Source organism: Barbus barbus, assembly GCF_936440315.1.
Source record: "Barbus barbus genome assembly, chromosome: 6".
Lineage (NCBI taxonomy): Eukaryota > Metazoa > Chordata > Actinopteri > Cypriniformes > Cyprinidae > Barbus > Barbus barbus.
In genome coordinates, this window is record NC_136734.1 from 28,162,522 (window position 1) to 28,183,900 (window position 21,379).

The 21,379-nt window shown below is 37.8% G+C and overlaps 1 protein-coding gene across 3 annotated transcripts in view; it reads right to left on the reverse strand.

The window, feature by feature from the left end:
* Positions 1-438: 438 nt before the first annotated feature.
* LOC306871182 (sialate:O-sulfotransferase 2) overlaps positions 439-21,379 on the reverse strand; it is a 60,980-nt gene continuing 40,039 nt past the window's right edge. For 2 of the 3 annotated variants that reach the window (XM_079418950.1, XM_079418949.1), the window contains 8 exons: positions 20,743-20,772; positions 19,110-19,224; positions 15,091-15,275; positions 10,987-11,108; positions 10,730-10,904; positions 4,885-5,049; positions 4,589-4,789; positions 487-2,620 (listed from right to left, as the gene is read on the reverse strand). In XM_079418950.1, coding sequence (XP_079275076.1) covers positions 2,268-2,620; positions 4,589-4,789; positions 4,885-5,049; positions 10,730-10,904; positions 10,987-11,108; positions 15,091-15,275; positions 19,110-19,224; positions 20,743-20,772 — 1,346 coding nt within the window. In that variant the 3' untranslated portion in view covers positions 487-2,267. Of the gene's footprint in view, positions 2,621-4,588; positions 4,790-4,884; positions 5,050-10,729; positions 10,905-10,986; positions 11,109-15,090; positions 15,276-19,109; positions 19,225-20,742; positions 20,773-21,379 lie in introns of all 3 variants that reach the window. The other variant, XM_079418951.1, reaches the window with a different exon arrangement.

The following is a 21,379-nucleotide window of genomic DNA, read 5'->3' on the forward strand; positions in this document are numbered from 1 at the left end:
TATAACCAGACTGACTAGTGTTTGGAAATAAATCATACCACATATTAAATGTATGGTGGGGAGATTTACTCTCAGTCATTATGATCGCAGTAACCTTATCAACAAAGACGCTTAATTTAGCTCTGAGCACTGGCCGCTCGAGCTCAGCTCTTATTACATCTTCCCTGTGAAAACAGCACAAACAACAGTCAAGTAGATGAGAGATCTGCAAAACAAGGGTGGACCTAAGACTTTTGCTAATATTGCTTTTGAACATCTATGGTTTAATGCAGTGTTTCAAAAAGTATGTTTGTCCTCAGAGAGCTGCTGCAGCCTGGAAACTTGTTTGTTTGTGCTATTTCCTGAAACAGCGATAAAACCTATTAACTCTGACTCTAGGAAGTTGCAAAACAACCAGCATTTAAAATGCAATGTAAATAGAGCTGTAAAGACAGATTTGAAAGTAAAAAGTGCACAATTTTTACTGCATTAGAAACCAACGAAATTGCATAAATAATGTTTTTATGTTTCTTTCTTTGTTTCTTCAGCCTTTTCACCAAATGCACATAGAAATACTAAAAAAATAAGCAAGCATGCAACTACATACATTAATGGATGTTGGGCCTCTGAGAATTTGGGGCTTTATAATTTATTGATCAGGACATCTGATGCACCATCCAAACAAGTTCAAAACCTTACCTCATATTCACACACTTCTCTCAGCTTACAATTATAATAAAAATCTTGCTGCAATCATTTAATTTATTTTGCATTGCTGGCAATTGCTCTCTGATTTCCATATTTTTTTGGTAGAAATTCCTTACATTCACTCCATACAAAATACATTCAGAAAGACACTTCAGATCCTTTTTGAAATGAAAAGCATGTAATGCTCAAATTTAAAAGCCTTTTCAAAAATATAGCTGACACTTTGTCTTACTCCTTGTGAGCATTACAAAAATATATATGTGTATTAACATACATTGAATGTTATTTGTTAGGTCTCTAGCTGACAAGCATACTTGCTTTCACCCCTTCAAGATTACTTTATAAAGCTGATTTGCTGTTTTGAATAAAAACTCCTGCAATTAATACACTGAAAAAACTAAATAAAAATAAGATTTCTGAACATTTCTACAGGGAACAAGTTTATAATTGCATCCAAAACCTGACAACTAATGATATTTAATGCACCTCATACAGTACGTAGTGCAACTACTCTCACAGTCTAACCTGGGACATGAATTGGTGAAGAAAGGTTTTTTGCATAAAGGGGATAGTTCATCCAAAAATTAAAATTCTGTCATGATTTACTCATCTTCATCCGATTCCAAGTATTGACACAATTCTTCTCATGTAAGAGCCATGTTTATAGTGACCACGTCTGTCAAAAACATTAACTATGAATTTTCATTTTGGGGGAAATTACAGAAGATTAAAATAATAAAAGGGGTAAAGGGTCAGTCAATGTCATTTTAAGCAATTTACAAGAAGCCCCCATTTCTTTAACTTTGTGAACACAAGATGAAACGGTTTTGTTTTGACCACCCACTGCAAATACATCTTAAAACCTCAGTGAGAAAAAATAAAGTTAAATCAATTAACTCAATGGAACAATCTCAACGTAGAAGTGCTCTGAACACAAAATAGAAGCACTTGGTTGCTAAAACGGGCTAGCTTGAGGATTTTGGTTGTCCATATTAGTTTTAACTATGATCAGTTTTAAGAAGTATCAAAACATCTGAAGGCAATTTCCAGATATTTGTGGTAACAGGAAGCTGGGGTTCAAATGTTAAAAATGAAATCGCTGTCCAGATATTCCCAATGAGACTGAAGTGCTTAAGGGATCATAGTGTAGTCCAGTAGTTGAAGGAAAAGCCAATTTAATGAAAGACAGATATCATGGGTTTATCTAAATAGCTGTCCCGTATGTCTTGGTGGCAACAGATGCATTTATAAAAAGTGTGAACAGACATTTCCCATAATGACTGGACTGAATTTGTAATGAGCACACACTTGTAATGGCCTAAGGAAGATGGATCCATGGTGATTAAACTCAAAGCAAATTGTTGCACAAGCCCATGTCTTACTATGTAGTGTAGATTATTAATGAGGGCAAACAGTTTTTCAGCAGTTCATTTGTGCAATGCATACTGTAGCATTCTTAAAGCTGAAAGCAGTCAAACAGAACGATGATAAACAATTTCATATCCTAGGGGGAAAAATGGGTATAGCTGGGGAAAAAAAGTGTGTTGTGAACAAAAAAAGCACAAGTGAAGAGATGAGTATCATCTGGGCTTGTACTCCTCAGGTACACCAGACAGGTTTCTCTTTCTGAGAGCCGTGTCCACGGTCTTAATAAGCCCGTCAATAGTGGCACGCATCTCTGGCGTATAAGGGTCATATTCCAGCTTCCTCAGCCCGGAGCGTTTGAAGTTCCCATCCTTCTGTCCTTCCACACACAGCAGACGGTCCTCTGAGACTTCTAGGCTCAGAAAGATGACCATGCCTTTTAACTCAGAGAAAAGGTCCCGTTTTAAATCCTCAAAGTGTACCACTTGAACTTGCTTCCCATATTTCAGCCAGTCTAGTGTGTGGGATGCCCACCACGGAGCGTAGTTCTTCACAAACTCTGGCCACTCTGATTGAGAGAGAATGAGACAGTTGAACTTCTTGAACAATGACATCTTGCAGTAACATGGCGCCTAATATTTAGTGCGTTAGAAAACCTTTGTAGACGTGTGACAGCACTGCACAAATGTACTGGACATCACCAAACACAACTTGATTCGATAACAGAACTGAAAAAGTATATTTTTAATCAATGATAAAAACAAACATATTAAGCAGAAGCCAGTCATACTCTGAATTGATGAACTTGTTTGTATTTAAGTAACACAATATCATTTTCTGCTGAGTCTCATCAGTGGAGAAAAAGAAAACAATATAATCGCCAATGAAGAGCTGATGTCTTTTTTTCACAAACCAAATAAAATGATCATAATCATGATAAATGAGGATGTAAAAAGAATGGAAAACAAAAGGAAGAACAAAAAATGCTGATTTGTTTTTTAGATGCTTCTGTGTTTTGGTCAGTGTGACGCATCCGAAAGAATTATTAAGCTTATTGGCACAGCAACAAGAACAGGGAAACAATAACTGAGGAACAAGCAGTGTTAAATATTAAAATGTGTTAAAAACACACACAGGCATCTTCATAAAACTCATAAAAAATGAAACAAAAACAGAAAGATGCTCATTTCCAAAATGAAGACACCAAAATGTCACAAGTATCTGCATCTCCGTGGGAAAAAAAATATTGTTAAGAAGCAGAACAAGAGAGAAAAATTGCTTAAAAGAGGACTTCATTGGGGTAAGGACAACTTTGCACAATGAACTGACTAGTTCACACACTTTTTAAAAATGCAACAAAACATTTTATTCAAATGTAAACACCAGAAACCTGTGTTTGGTGCCCAATAATAGATTCCTGTACCTAAACATAAGCATCATTAATCTTTCTTTCAGTTCAGGGGAAGACTCTCAAAAACCACATTAAAGACAGTCATGACTTTTTGTGCCTGCTAAGCATGCACTCTCGACCGCATTATAGCAGCTTCTTTTAACCCTCAGACTAATGACAATGTCAAGAACAAAACAGAAGAAAAGCTGGACAAACTGTGATGGGGAAATTTTGTAAATTATAGCAGTATGATAAAAGTTAAAAGAACAGTTCACCCAAAGATGAAAATTTGCTGAAAATGTGCTCACCCCTCAGACCATTCAAGAAGTAGATGAGTTTGTTTCTTCCTCTGAACAGATTTGGATAAATTTAGCATTACATCACTGTCTCATCACAATGGATCCTCTGCAGTGAATGGGTGCCGTCAGTGTCAGAGTTCAAACAGCTGATAAAAACATCACTATAATCCACAAGTAATTCACATAAATGGTAGTCGGTTACTGATTCCAAATTACATGACACAAATTGTAGTTAGTAATGTAATCTATTATGTTACAAATTTGAAGTAATGTAATCAGAGTAATCTTTTAGATTACTTTTGACCTAACTCGTTTATCAAATTTATTCAAATACGATAATCTTGTTTTGTCAATCTAATCATGGATATAAAAATGCAAATCCAGATTATATGTAATCAGTCACTATCCAGCACTGATCATTATAATGCATTACTGACTGGTATACTGTCTGGAAGCGACCATTTAAATCTAAAACACCTTAATGATAGATTTGTTTCTTACAAACAAACCGCATTTCAGTTCACAAGACGTTAACTGACGGACTGGAGTCGTGTGGATTACTGTGATGATTGGATTCTCATTCTGACGGCACCCATTCACTGCTTAGGATCCACTGGTGAGCAAGCTATATAATGCTACATTTCTCCACATCTGTTCCAATGAAGAAACAAACTCACCTACATCTGGGATGGCCTGAGGGTGAGTACATTTCCAGCAAACTTTCATTTTTGGGTGAACTATTCCTTTAACAGAGACATTTAACATGCACGGTTTTTATATGCTTTATGCAAGTACTGCTGTTTGTATTGCGCATCACTAGGCTTTAGAACAAGCTTTCATCTCTCACCTTTACCCCTCCAATGAGCTTGAGAGGCAAATCCAATATGGCCGCCATACTTTCGGTTAAATTCTGCCATGAGGGCTTTATAAGGGTTCCGGATCATAAGAATGCTGGCATCAAAGGTCTCGATCTCCTTCTTGCCGCTCTCATGGGTCTTAATACATATGGTTCTACCACTGCGCCAGTGATCTCTTTCCCCTTTGAAACCTGCACATGCAGAGAGATCAAAGAGGGGAAGACCATCAGCAATCAAGAGTCAAAAGGATGGCCTTCTCAAAAATAGAACAAAAAGTTAAGTTAACCTTTGTTGTACAGTGAGCCATCAAAGTAGTAGCTCCCGGTGTAGTAACCCGTGGCCAGCTCAATTAGGTGACGGGCCCACGTATTCCCTGCGCCTGGGAAACTAGCTAGTGCCACTAGGTGTTTGGAACGAGTGGGTAAAAAGCGCCGGTCCATACAACGATTATCTGTAGAGATAAAGGATAATACATATCAGGCCAAATGTAAGATATTGAAGTGAAAAAATCCTTAAAAAGTCTCAAAGTCTCCATGAAATTGCTTGGCAAGTATATTAGCACATATATTTATGACCTCGAGGTAACATACGTGGACTAGAAAAATGCAAAAATAATATTTTTGAAATCACAGAACCTTTGCAATCTGTAAACACTAACAGGAATGCACACACCACCATGAAAATATGCTGCTATTTTGATGAAGTGAGACAATTTGATCTTAGAAACTCTCTCTTGAGAACAGTCTGATTCAGTCTTTTCGAATGTTAGCTTGCTTGCAAATTTGGATTGAAACTGTACATGATGACCATTCAATTTGCACCACAGAGTTTATGACTATCAAACTGAAGAGGAAACGAGACGAAGCTTGTTAACCCTCAAGTATCCTTCGTACAGCAGCCCTTAATTGGTCCTTCGTGGACAAAGGTGTAATCCCAATTTTTTTTTTTAATTAAATGTCATATATCTATCTTCGATAAAATAAAAACGATAAATTTATTAATTTTTGTTTTAAGTTAAAAGTACCATATTTTTATGAAAAATATGCTTATTTTATGTTATATTTATTATTTATTTTACTTCAGAAAAAAAAACTAATTCCAGTAAGTTCAAACAGCCAAAAGCTAAAAATGTGGTGACTTCGGTGACATATGATGGCATAAAAATATCAATAACAAAAATATCAATAACTACTATTTGGCTGAAGTACTCGAAGACTGCATATAGGCTTAAATCTATAAACCATTGTTGTAACGTAACGAACTTAACCTCTCAAGTTTTAGAACTTATGTTAAAATTGTAAAAAAAAATTTTTGTAGATGCTAAAAAGCATCAAATTTCAATAACTCAAAAAAGTACAATGGAACCACACAAGAAAGAATAAACGATAAACCTAACTAGTAGCATGTTTCAGACATGCTTTGTTTGGAAGCATCAACTAATTTTTCAGTAGAACTTTGATCTGAATTTGAAGTGAGTGTGTGTGTGTGTGCGCAGTGGCTGATTGACACATAAAAAAAAGTGCTCAAATCATTTTCTCACTGAACTCTTAGTTTTTGGTGCGAGTGATTGTTTTATTCGACAAAACAAAACAAAACAACAAAAATCGTCTCAGGTTACGCATGTAACCATGGTTCCCCGAAGGGAACGAGACGCTGTATCGAAGTGCTATGGGAACGCCTTCAGCGTGACCACGCTCTGAATCACATGTGTAATCTGTCCAATGGATGGGCGAGACGTCAAGGGCGGGTGACGTAATCGGCCAGGAAGCATAAAGCATAAAGCACGTGCGGTGGAACCGGCGTCAGCTTCAGGAAATGAAGCAACCGCTCGCAGGGATGCCGGAAGTATGGCCCCGAGACGCAGCGTCTCGAAGGGGTGGCGAGCATCTCAGCTCCGCTACGTTTCCGGGCGGAAGAAACTGAGATGTGTGCTCGCTGGAGATCGCTGCGCCCTGGAACACAGTACGTGGCAGGGTTGGCAGGCCGATCTCCTGCGGGCACTGAGGAGAGACGGGCACCGTGTACGCCGCTCTTCCCCAGAGGGGCCGGCCCTCCGAAGTCCTGGGCCATGGGCAGCAGGATGTTATAGCCAAAGACTACCCAGCGAGAATGACGGTCCGCAGATCCGCCTTCGGCCCGGGAGCTCCACTCTGACTCCAATATTACGGGGAGTACGAGAAGTGACACTCCCTAAATGAGGAGCTAGAACACGGTTGGGGCTGCTCCGTCCAGCTGCCCCTGCTGACCACCTCAACCTCTTCAGAGGAAGAGAGGTAAAGCATCGTGCTCTCACTCGAGAAATGTCCCAAGAGGCTCCTATACACACACATATATATATTGTGGCGGGAGGAGCAAACAACAGACACAGTGTGCGTGGCGTCAGGCCTCGGAGAGGATTTTATTAAACAAAAATATCCAAAATAAAGTGTCCAAGGGGAAAAAGTGTCCAAAATAAACAGGGATCTGGTGTCCTCGTCGTGCTGCGGGGCTTGTGAAGGAGGGCAGTGTTCAGGAGGAAAGGGTCCAGGGAAGGGGCGGAGTCCGGTGGCCGCACGCACTCCCCTCTCGGGTCCGGGAGCGAGTGGCGGCAGCTTCCTCCATCGGCGACGTCCTACTCCTAAGCCCCCGGAGCTTCTGGGGGACTCGATGGCCCGGCATCCTGGCCAGTCGGCCGTCTAACGGGTGCGGCAGTCCTCCTACTCGGCAGAAGCTGGACTGGCACCGCGAGGAATGCTAGTGAAAGCTCACTCCTCAAAGAGAGCCTTCCGAGAGCAAGCATACGCAGTGACAAACGCTCACAAAGCTCCCTCTCAAGCAGACCACACACGGACTGTGTGTATCCCCAGCAGTGATAGTTTGCAGGGAGGAACACACAGCCTGTAATGCGATCTGCTCTCGCCCAAGTGCTTAGTTTTCTCTGCACCTTTAGACATTGTGGAGCTTATTTCAAGTGATTGTGTAGGGACAGACAACACTAAATAAGACTCACAGCACAGATCGACAGACACACACAGAGTAGCAGTTGCTGAATGACAAAAAGCTGACGCCGGTTCCACCGCACGTGCTTTTATGCTTCCTGGCCGATTACGTCACCCGCCCATGACGTCTCGCCCATCCATTGGACAGATTACACACGTGATTCAGACGTTCCCATAGCGCTTCGACGCAGCTCGAGTTCCTGAAGGGGAAACGCTCTGTTATAGGCTCATTCAATGCTTTGTTTGCGTGTGTGTGTCTGTGAGAGAGAGTATGTGAGTGCACATTGAGAATATTATTATTATTGGACAAATAAATGAAAAAAAATGTGCTGAATTATAGTATTTCCCATTCTATTACTATGGGTGCCCAATTTTGTCCACGAAGGACAAATAAATATTTTTTTTTTCAACCACTTAATTTTGTTGAATCGAGTCCACTTTGTTGTGTGTGCTCAGGTGGCAAACTTAGGAAAAGTAGTCAAGTCTTGTACACTCAGATTAAGGAAATGGATTTTTAAAAACAAAAACAAAATGACTTTGCCCACATTTGTCCCAAAGTATGCTTGAGGGTAAACATAGTTACAGTGTGATTGCTAACCTTATCTGTGCAAAGCTGAAAATAACCTTATCTTTGTTGTCCTTGTGCCTTAGTAGTCATAACTTTGCACAGATAACTTTAGTCAAAATAAATGACAGAATTTTAAGTCAAAATGTTGTCTTTTTTTAAATAATCATTAGGCTCCAAATACTTAACCCAAAAACATTTATTCAAATGGTCCAGAAACCATAAACTACTAATTATCTTCTGTCTCTGACAGGCAATCCATCCACACCATGAGTGTAACCGGTCTTTACAGATGTAAGCAATCAAACAGCTTATATAAATGTCACAAAATAAACTACAAAAGTTATTTAAGATTCAACAGTGCGCAAAATATTCTTATATATTTTCCATGCAGAGTGCAAACGCAAACGGCTGTGCATTTATTTGTGCATTAAATTATTTTCTTTCACAGGATGTGGGAATTTATGTAATGTAAGGTGAGCTAACAAAACCATGAGTAATATACAACCCCATTTCCAAAAAAGTTGGGACATTATATAAAATGCAGTGAAATCAAGAATGTGTGACTTATTAATTCCCCTTAACTTTTCTTAAATTGACAAAAGTACAAAGAATAGATTTGTACAGACTCCAGAAAAGTTGGAACAGAGGCAAAATAAAAGTTAAACTTTTTTGAAACAGACTTTTGAGCGCTCAGATGGCAATGTATAAGAAACCATCATGCTGCAGAATTAAATGTAACCATGTGCTCAGGAGTGCTTCAGAAAACCACTGTCACTGTCTTCCGCTGCATTAAGAAATGCAACTAGAATAGTCAGAGAGACAGTGGAAATGTGTGCTGTGGTCAGACGAGACCCCGTTTCAGCTTGTTCTTGAGAAAAACGGACATCAAGTTCTCAGTCCCAAAGACCAAAGGGATCATCCAGACTTTCACCAGCGACAGATGCAAAAGCAAAGGTCTGTCATGGTATGGGGGTGAAGCAGAGAAAACGGCATGGGGGACTGGAATCTGTGCGAAGGTACCATTGACATGGAGGCATATGGGGCTTTCACACTGGAGAAACCTTTTCATAGTTCCAAGAACTATTGGTGGAACTACCTGCTGTTTGGTGTGTTTGCACCTTCAGAGCAGGGTCTAAAACACTTCTACAGGAGCTACCACTGACGTAAGTGTATGCTGATTGGCCAAACCAAGCACGTCTACCCAGCATTATTAAAAAGCCATGTAAACATATTGACGAACAAAGAAGACGCTGTCATCCGCTTCAGAGTTCCTGCTGCCGGTGCGAATGCAACCATGCTCTAGGAACCACCATGCTAGCTAGTTCCTAGAACTATGTGGTGCAAAAGCCCCTAATTATACAGAACTGTAGAGAGACATACACTGCCATCAAGATGCGGACTATCATGGGAAGTCCATGGTTATTAGATCAAGACAATGCCTCTCATTCTGCATGTGTTACAACAGCGTGGTTTCATAGACACATGTGGAAGTGACTGACTGGCCAGTGGATCTGTCTCCTATTGAAAATGTATGGAGGAGAAGCAGACAATGATGAATTCAGACTGATGAGCAGCTGAAGTCTTGTATCAAGCAAGACTGGACAGAAATTTTGCATGCAAAACTTCAACAGTCAGTATCCTCAATTCTAATACAATTTAACACTGTAATTAAAAGGACAGATGATGTGAGACAGTGTTAAACATGCCTCTGTCCCAACTTTTTTGGAGCGTGTTGCAGCCATCAAAATCAAAAAATTATATAAATTCTGTTTATATTTACAAAATATATTGAAGTTGGCCAGTGAAAACATTGGAAACCTTTTCTTTATATTTTTGTCAATAAAATAAAGGTTAACGAAAATGAACAAACTTAATAGCTAATAGCTAGTGTAGATTTGAGGGAAGCTTTGATGCTTTTAACTCTTTGATGTGTCATCCCCTCCCCTTCACTCCCCAGCACACCACACACACTTGTACAGCATATTTAAAAACTATGGTGAGAACTAACCAGTACTTAAATACGGGCAATTCCCCCACCCTCAAAGACAACAAAGTGTCTATGTGGTTTTGTGGCCGAGTGGCATGTGCATGTTTTGGAAAAAGGTTCTGCTTGCACAGCAGTACAGTTGCGCCATTTAAGTGTCACAAGCATGCATTTATTGAAATCATCTGCCGATATCTGTAAATGCATGATATATGCTATCGCTTTAGAGCCAAATTCACAGGTGAAGCCATCGCCTTTGACCACTGTTGAAACCAAAGCGAACTGAAATAAAGAAGTCACACTTCTTTCTTACTTTGACGGCAAACTCGGAGGAAGTGTGGAGGAAGTCTGAACTTAGCAAACGTGAGGGTCGACCTCGATAAGTGATATGCAGCCACAAAAGCTCACTTAGAGCTCATCACACATTTGAAACACCGTGAAGACTGAATGTGCTAAAGCAGCACAACCTGGTCTATATTTTGTGTTTCTATACTGGTCTGACATGTTTATTCTTGTCCTAAAACAGGAAAAATACTGTGCATGTGGGCTGCCTGTGCGCTCAGCTGAGCACATCGTGTGGGTTCAAACAAACTAATGCTACCTTGCACTTGGGTCTGGTACACTACAAAGAAGTCATTGTTTCCACAGCTCTCAAAGTCTTCTCCTGCACAGCGCTGGAGACACAGTTCCTCATCCTCACGTTCATGCAGGGTGAAGAGTGGAGTAGGAAATCCACAGTGACATTTTTCACCAGCCAAGGCTGCCAGAGAAAATTCCTATGACAGACAAAGGAAGAGATTATATAGGATAGTCTATAAACACAGTACTGTAAGTATGACAGAGACACGACATACTCACTTTCTCTGTGCACATGTCAACACACTTGTCCACTGACATGTTTTTAATAACGGAACTAGCAGGAAGCGCCAGGGTCACATTGTCTGGCCTCTTGAAACAGCCCTTGAATATGGCACTCCCATCTGAAAACCAAAATAAATATTAATTTCTTAAATGTAAAACCAACAAAAACAACCTCATATATATCATTTTCTGAAGAAAATGTTAGTGTTGCTTGTCTGTGAAAACCTCACCAGCTACTGTCTTGTAAATGTTTTTGATTGACTGTGGTGGCTTCTGCCTTTTCTACGAAGAATCACTCTCAAAGTCTTGGGGTTTTGATGCCAGAAAATAGACTTTATTACAAAATGAGAAGAAAGCCGAGAAGTTTTCCACAGAAAAGATCTCCAGAATGTTTTCTGTGTCCTCTTTAAATAGTTTTTCCTCTAGGCATGTTCAATACATTTCATACATATGTGTTTTACCTTTTTTGGTTGTGTTTTCCTTTTATATTTTATATTAGGAAATTTATATTTTTACAGATGTTTCTCATTTCGAGGGTCTGCACATTCCATCTATGCAGGCCTCTGACACACACAGGCATGTATATATATTATAGATTATAATGGAAGAATAACTTTATACATAAATGGCTAAATTCACATTAATTATACTTGATTACTTCATATTTTGACTAATAAAAATCTTCTACATGACTCATTAAAACAGAAAGCAATACACTGAAGTTCAAATAGTATCTGACACTTCAAATAGCATCTATCACTATTTGTACAAGTGGACATGGTCTTTTATCAATTCATTTAACAATGGTTTCATCAAAGGCTAAGTTGTTCCTGCACAACTATTGTATTCACTTGCATTGTTTATCACATAACCTCTCATACGCAAACAGACATCCTGTCACATGAGAAAAGTGCTTATTCAGGACACACAGGGTGGAAGGTCACAAGTTTCTGCCTGTGCTATTTTTGATTTTTCAATAAAGGAAATATTAGGCATAAGGAACAGGATGAAGGACGTGCCATAAAGATCTGGCCATGGATATGAATTTTTTTATTCACAGCTTATTCTAAAAATGGATGTCGTGAGAAGGATCTACACAATACTGGCTACAATATATAAACACAAAATTAATGAGACAGGAAAAACAAACATTCAGGGTTCTTTGTCAGAGATCATTATCCAAGACTTTAAGGAATTTTCCAGGATATTTTTTAATTTAATTATGGGGGGAATAAAAGGCAAGGATGACGCCCTAAAGTAATGTATTCCTTTCTTGAGAAGTCTTTAAAAACATATAGTTTATGGCCATGACTTAACTATAAAATCAGCTCTTTAATATGAGCTCTTAATAATACATTACAACAATTGACTTTCGGAACCAATTTCAGTACCATAGCCAAAAAAATTAAGTATTTAATTATTTTATTTACCTATTTTGAAATAATAATGAAAAATTTAATCGGTTCATCGTTAATGCTACTAATAAATATAAGTGTATTCTGAGTTAAATACCTCTGATTAGCCAATGCATATCTGTCATGAATCTGGTGTATGAACATCTGTTAACTCACCACCAGAGGTCTCTCGCTCACCACATGGACTCTTGCACCACACTAACTGTTGCACGCCACCTCAGACTACAATTCCCATCATCCTTTGCACTGACGACACACACAGCTCATTGCACTGATCACACACCCTACATAAACCATGGACTTCCTCTTCCTCTCTGCCGAGTATTGTTCTGCGTATAGCACTCCCCTAGTGTTAGCTGCCTTACCGAGCCATTCTGTGTTTTTCTGTTTAGTTCCAGTATTGTTCTGCATTTATAACTCTCCTAGTTTTAGCTGCGATATGGAACCCACCTTGTTGCCATAGTCTTGCCTTGTGTGTTTTTCTAGTGTTTTGATTCTTGCCTGTGTGTCCTGGATTTCCCTTTTGCCTTGCCGTCTGGACTCTGTTTGCACCTCTCTTGGACTACTGCTCGTATACCTGGATTATCTCTCTGCCTTGCCCTGTTGGATATTGTTCGCCGATTGTCGACTCTCGCTACCCCTAGGATTGCTCTGTGTCTTGCCCGTACCATACCTGTTTGCCGTTGTTTGACCCTGCCTGTTTATTGACTATGTTTATAAATAAAAGCTTGCACTTGGATCCGCACGTCTCACGTCTTGTTCGCCCCGTTACAATATCACTGTTCACATATCAAGCGTTTGAAAGCAGCCACCTATCAGCAAGTACTGAATTGAGTCTGTACTACTACCAGCGCTGCAGAAAGGCCGGTATTGTTACATTTTTTAAATTTCAGTACTGAAATGGTACAGAAGTACAAATATCCTACTTTTGACAAAAATCTAAATTATTAGTTAACAAGTAGCTGAATTACTGAAACACTTCTCTTAAAGTGAACCACTGGATAGAAGGCTGGGAAACACATCAATGTACAAACTGTCAAAAGTCAGTAGTGATGCACCGATCTTGATTTTTCATGGCCGATTCAAATTTTTTGCAAGCAAATGAGCAGATTCCGATTGATTGATTGATGTTTATAAATAAGAAATAAGTTGGAATGAAAATATGAGTACAAGATTACTCTTATTACAGGACAAACGCTCTGTAGCCATTTAAATTTAGAGGCAATAACTGCATTTTAATCATAATCCAAAGAAGGATTCTACATGAACAGTTTATAATTTACATTAGATTAAATTAGATGTAATTTCAAAATGTGAAGCAAAAACAGAATGTTCTGTCCTAATCTTTGAAATTATGCTACATATATCTGCATGAAACAAAAACAGCAGACGGGCTGAATGAGAATGCAAATTCACTCTCTGACAGCAGGTGGCGCTTATGGAACAGCAGAATTCATCGTTTCTTTGGTTACTGGTGTAAACAAAGCAACGCGGAATTCTGCTGTTCCTTAAGCGCCACCTGCTGTCAGAGAGTGAATTTGCATTCTCATTCAGCCCGTCTGCTGTTTTTGTTTCCTGAAGACAGTATTTTTTTAACTTCTGAAGACAGTCAGTTCCCCTCAGAGATACATTCATATAAACCCCCCACCCCCAATTCATTCTAAAGGATTTTCTTCCAATATTTTGAGCGTCGTGAACAATGAGCTTGCTCTGCCAGTATTTTCGGTAACACTTTATTTTACAGTATCCATGTTACATATAATACATGTACTTACTATAGTAATAACAATAAATTATGCATAATTACATGCAACTAACCCTAAACCAAACCCTCATCCTAACCCTAACCATATAGTAAGTACATGTAGTTAATTAATATTACTCAGTACTTAAAGGTATAAATACACTGTAACAAGGACACCTTAAAATAAAGCGTAACCTCTTTGTTTCTCCTCTCTTTGTTAACAGCCTGTTTACAGACTTAATAATATTTCCACACAAATTGCATTTAAAAAAATGCTTGTAATACAGTCTGTGTGCAAGTCTGGAACAGAGATCGGCCGAAATAAAACAAAAGAGGCGATTGCTGATCACACGTTTGGATTAACAGCTGGCCAGTTCCGATTTATGGACAATTACTAAAATTAATTGTTTCGTTGGCGAGCCATTTTCCCTGTGCTACGCTCTTGCTATCACGCTTTGATTATCAAAACAGCTTAAAAATAAACAAGACAGCCAATTTCTGTTAACAATAAATATTAAGGTCTCATTTGTTAGCATTACGATAATATATTTTTACAGCATTTCTTAACCTTTGTTAATCATATTACAATTACAACTGATAATTTTTTGTTCATGTTAGTTCACAGTGCATTAACCAAATTAACCTTTTAAAATTTAAAAAGTACGAGTGCTGAAATTAACATTAAGATTAATAAATGCTGTAGAAGCATTGTTTTTTTTTAGTTCATGTCAACCAAAGAAGATCTGATTTTAGCAAATGAAACCTTAGGTAAAGTCTTACCCAATTTCCTGTAAGAAATTATTTGGTCTTTTATGAAAGTCACACGTTCCTTTCTGCTTTTGAGATTGATATCAGTGATGAGTCACATCTGCGTGTCTGTCCAGATACATGTGAGCATGAGCTTGCAGATGCGTGTGTGTGTGTGTGTGTCAGGGTGCTCACATCTGCGGGCCGACTCCTGGCTCAGCTCCAGTCTATATATGGACAGCCGATTAGGTCCTCCACAGAGGTTACTCTTCTCCCCTTTACACTCCATATTACATTCACTCTCTGACACGTTGGGGGCCTGGATCTTATGGCCACAGTAGCACTCGGCTCCAAACTCTAGACCCGCATAGAGATAACCCCTAATAACACAGGACAGAGAGAAAACAACATTATTCATTCAATTCATTGCAATGTCAGGGCCAGTTAGTGTTCTGACATGCTGAGCTATGAAGAAATGTGATATGAAGCCCTGCTCGTTATCCTGTACCCAACGCTGATTCTTCTCTACACTATCACATTAAAAGTGCCCAAAATATGCACAAAATGTAAAAAAAAATGCACAAACAGAAAGAGATTTCAGGCCATATACACACAAGAACAGGTGGATAATTCTGGCAAAACTCACTCAAAACTGGGGTGCATAAACTTAGATCAAAGGGGCCTACACTCAATCAGTTCCAGTTCTAAAATGAAATATTTGGTCATAATATAGCATAATGAGAATTGTTTTATTATTTTTGTAAGCCGGTGATTTTTTGATAGGAAAAAGGTACACTAAGTACAAAAAATATGGGAATTGTTACACCTCGCGTGAGCAAAGCCAATGAGCAACCTTTAACAATCTAACATAGAAAGTGCACAAATCGATTCACGTGTGATTCATGAAACATTTGTATGCCACCAATCCCGTTGTACGAATGATCATACATTGATAAATGTGGCAGCTGAAAACAATCGTACTTTGAATATCACGCCCCCTAAAAACACAGCAGTTTAGAAGCCTAGAGATTATGACATGGAGAGACATAACTCGGCCAAAAAGAGGAAGTAATCTTGTGAAAGACAAAAATACCCGTTAAACTTGCAATTTCAATAAAAGGCCATAGCTATTAAAGCTATAAAATTAGATATTAAACAATAAAATAAAACACAAATTAGGCTATAGTGGCACTCATTATAAATAGCATACAAACATCAAGCTAAAACCAGTTTATTTAAAGCGAAACTGAAACTTATTTTTGGTAGTTCTATTTATTTTATTCCTCTTATATACTATTTCTGTTTTTCTCCGTTCACAGAAGAGTTTCTAGACATTCGGATCTTACTGGTTAATGATCGACTAATGAGCTTCAGTTGTCAACCAAGCAAATTATCCAAATTAACAAAATTCTTTCATTATACAATTCATGCTGCACAGAAACTCAGGGTAAACTTACACGAGCTGAGACCTGATGGGAGATTTAATATAATAGTAGCTACCGCTCATGTCCATATTGATAAATTTCAAGTTTTGCATAGAAACAACTGTACGGCCATTTTTCTGTCGTATGTGCGTTACGTAAATGAGACCCAACATTAATCTTAAAATTAGTCTAATACAATAACATTAACTACAGCATTTTCAGAAAAAAATCCTCTCCAGGTCAAAATGAACGGAAACAATATGGGGTGGGGGGCAAAGAAAGAAAGAAACAAACAAACATATGGCCAGATGAATTGTTCACAATTTATAACATCATTTTTGCAAACAGATAAAGTGAATTTTCATACCCACTTTAAACACACCAAGAGAAATGCACTTATTTCACAATACTCTCCATAAAAACAGACTGCACAATACACCCTTTATACAATGTCAAAGAACAAATAAGCATTAAAACATTGGGTCAGGGATAAATCAGTATAGGCATTGTTTTTACAAAAATAATTATTTACACAAACATATGGATTACTGCATATATGTTGTTCACAGTTTCATGATGTAACCTAGTAGTTAAGCATTTGGGGTGGTAACTGAAAGCTTCAACAGGGGATGTTTCATGAACTGTCACATTTGTGCTCTTGAGAAAGTCACTTAGTAACCGGTTGTTTGAGGAGGAGTGTAATAATTGTACAACAGGTTCTTTTATACTGGGGGCTTATGTGATGCACATGGGCATGCATGCAGATAAAGATCTTGTAAAGAACAGAAAACATGTGGTTACCGTTCTGACACTTGACCAGCAACGTTCCTTTCCTCAAATTCAGAACTAGATGCAAGTTTCACTGTTTTGCTTAAGAAATTAGTTTCGTTTCAGCTGATGCACTAGGTGAAAAGTTTAGTTTCAAACCACTCTTGGGAAAAAAAAGGTTTTGCCAGGCCTTTAACATATCACAGTTTCACAAAACAGTGTTAAACATATCAGTGCATTTTGTTACCGTACCTTGGAGGATTTGCTGTTAAATCTAAAACATCTGACTGGGCTATAAAGAGTTACTGCGCACTCCAGTCCTCAACCCCCCCTCCCCTCCTCAGTTGTTGTCAGATTTATAAAAAAAAATGGTTCCAAAGAATGGCTGTCCATAATACAGAGCTGTCCTTTGAAACATGATGCATGAGGTCAATTTTAAATGCATGATTTTTATCAAAGGAGGACAGTAAAAGGATATCCTCCTTCAGTTTCTGGCTCATCCCTATGCAGGCTGCGTCTGCTCCTAAGGGCTGCAGGATTCTTGAAAGTTGCAAGTGGGAGCACAGCGCTGAGAACAAACAGATGTGGGTTTTTTTTTTTTTTTTTTGACACTCTCTCTCCCAAATCTGAAACTCATATTACTCCCTTTAAAGCAATCCTGACGCCAGAATCCCACAGTCTCTTTTCCTCCCTCTCTCTTTCTGTGGCTTTTCCAAAACACAGATTGATGTTAAGAATCAGCAGGAAGCACACAGAGCAGAGGAACAAAATTAAGAGGAAGTAAACAAGAATGCTAAAGGGAATCAAAGTGAAATGCAACATTATTAGGTCACTGAAACTCTAATGTTGTCTTTTTTTAACTGTGAAAAAACAGGTAGGTTGTCATTTTCATGAAATACTAATGAATGATGATGCAACAACGATGTAAAAGCAGAATTAAATGATCATTAAAGTAAACCAGAGTTTCTGCAGGATTTTTTAAGACCTGCACAAATAAAATTAATACCATATGAGTGGGGCAGGGAAATGTCACGTATTAAAATGAATATAAAAAGCACGATTTACAGTTCAGGTTTTCACCAAAACAAGACGCTTTATAAAATGATTAACTTCACATTTCAAACAGTTTTTAAGTAAATGGTCAAAAGTAACAATTTTAAATGAATCTTAAATAAATTTATTTTACTGTCTTCATTTATAATGCATATTTTTTATAATGTTTCTCTAACAAAGCTTTCAAATGCCTTGAGAAAACTGCCTTGAGAGTCGAACTTGCTAGCTTTACTCTCATGTACAGTAGTTTATATTCTAATGTCCCCTTTTTCAATTGTGAAAACTTCAGTTCTGATTCACTGTTATTCCACAGAAAAGATCAATCGGTGTCTTCAGTCTCTCCCCTTGTGTGTTCCAAAGGAAAAATAAACTAATTCAGACTTGGAAAGACATGTGGGTGAGTTAATGTTTTAAATTTCTGGATGAACTATCCCTTTTAGTTTAAAAATGTTTTAACTTTTCTTTTTTACATTTGTGAACAATGCACATCCTGAAAATGAGAGTTCATTTTGAAGCACAAATCTGAAACATCAGAGGACTATCAGAGCAAACAGCATATCCTCAGTTAATTCAGGGTCAAGGGAATTAGATTAGTGTAAAGAGTTAAATTACTCATGTTTGTTAGTTAAAGGCCATTAACTCCAGGGTGAAAGCAATTACAAGTTTATGATGACTGAATTCGTATGTACGTGTATCATGATAACATGAGTGTTTGTGTGGATGTGTAAGTCAGGTTTTTACCAACACTGTGGGGATGAAATGTCATCTTAAAGGGATAGTAAAACTTTTTATTAGTGGGGAACTGGTATCTGCTAATCACCACAAAGAAAGTTTTATTAAACTTGTTTTTAGGGCACAGAAAACATCATTAGCAGAGCATATAAACAATACATTCAAAAGAAAGTCCTTATCGTGATACTAACGTGTGTGATCTTTAACACGGGGATAAAAAAGTTTCAATTGCCGTACCTCTCAGCACAGCTGTCCTGGCAACGGAAGACAGTCATTTTCTTGTAGTCAAGAAAGGAAACCCCTCTAAGCGCACGTCTCTGTGTGTCATCAACATAACAGCCGATGTACTTTGCTAAAAAGAGAAAGATGTTAAAAACATCACTGCTAATTCCAGTAACAACAATTTGAGAAAAAGAAATTAAAGTACTGATTTAATATCTCTTTGATTTTTTGATTTGATATCTCTTGACACATATTTCCTGTTGAATAACATTCAAGGTTGTACAGCACATTTTTAAATATTGAAACACAGCTCCATCTAGTGGTCAAACTGTAAAATCACAACCAGATATATATGACTTTGCCCTGGATAAGGAGTTTAAATTTATTTGTTCAATTCATATAATCACATTTTAAAGATGCAAAGCATCAGAGTAAGGTATTTTAAACATCCTGAAAGCATAATTCATTAATATAGACTTAAATATTATACATGTTAAATATTGTGAATAAGTATAACACTTAAGAGTCTGTCATTTTATATATATATATATATATATATATATATATATATAAATTAGTTATAATTTGTGTGTATTTTAATATTTATTCAGGTGCAATGCTTTTCCTCATCGATTTCCATTGTAACTGCATTATGCAAACACAATTTTGATTTAATGAAATGTGATAATCAACATTCTTTTGTAAAGAGCTTAATTTGTATAGAATCTGGAACATTCAATTGAATTACAAAAAGTGCTAACAGTCTGGCTTCACATAGTGTTTTCAAATATATATATATTAAATATATCGGTAACACTTTATTTTATGGTCTCTTAACTAGTTGCTTATTAGCATGCATATTACTAGAATATTAGACATTTATTAGTACTAATTAAACGCATATTAATGCTTTATTCTACATGACCTTATTCTAAATCCCTAATCCTACCCAATACCTAAACTTAACAACTACCTTACTATTAATACGCATCAAATTAGGACTTTATTAAAGGAAAAGTTGTAGTTAATAATGAATTAGTGTTCTAAAGTGTTACCTATATATCATATATAAACATACACACACACACACACACATATATATATATTTCATTTATAAACATATTTCATATATAAACATATATTTCATATATAAACAGCCTGTGACATAAGACATTCTAAAACATCTACAGTTTGGATACGGTCACATTGTTCTGGGCATTTTGTTCTCAAAAATATTCACAGTCTGATGCACAGATGTATAATCTGCTTCATCAATCTCATCGTTTGTGACATACATACACAAAATGACCCAAAATGCCCTGTTGCATGACATCCGTTCTTCCTCTGTAATCTCATCGCACCCCATTAGGATTTCATGTATTTTCTAATAGCTGAGATGGGCACATACACACACTAACCAGTACAACATTACAGTAATTGCAATTGTGTAAAAAGCAGCCAGCAGGATCACGAGCCGTGAGTTAATCGTATTCCAGGCACAGAGGGCAAGCTCGGTAATCTGCTTTATCTACAAGTCAAGCTCTATTCACTCGTCACTGGATTGCCATTCTGTGAAGCAGCTAAGTGCACGGATGAAACTCTCACTAGCAGCACCACTACAGAGATAATGATGCTCCGCTGTACTCACATGATGAGGTCTCTGCATGAACCGTTTGCTCTGGATATATGAAATATAATGAAGAGGGGAACAGGGATGAATTATAACAGCTTCGCATAATGTTTAAATAAATCTCAATATCACAAAATTAGATACAATTCTGAAATAAATTTTAAGAAAAAATCATTATAAAATTTGATTCTATAGCCCTATTCAGTGTTACGGAAGGATACCCAGACACGGAGATGTTAGTTATTAGATTTATTTAAGCACACACAGCAGATGAGTGGGATGGAGCAGGTGAGTAATATGGACAAGGATACTTCGGTTGCTGGATGAGGTTGGTGAAGTTAAGGTTTGTCTTACAGGTTGAGATGAGCACTCCAGTGCCGAATTTCGGGAGACAGAGAACTAGGAGACGAAGGAGGACGAAGACGAGGAGGAATACTCTGGAGGAAACACAGGAGTTAAGTACAGGGAATAATTCAATCAAGATATCGTTTGGAATAATCCCTTGAATTAGGTAGGAGTCCATAATGTTTCGTCGAGACCAGACACTGGAGTGAGGTGCTGTGAGTGCTTAAGTAGTGGCATGGTGAATGAACAGCAGGTGCGTGTGATTAGTATTCAGGTGATGAGGTGCGCTGGGATTGGCTAGGGTGTGAGT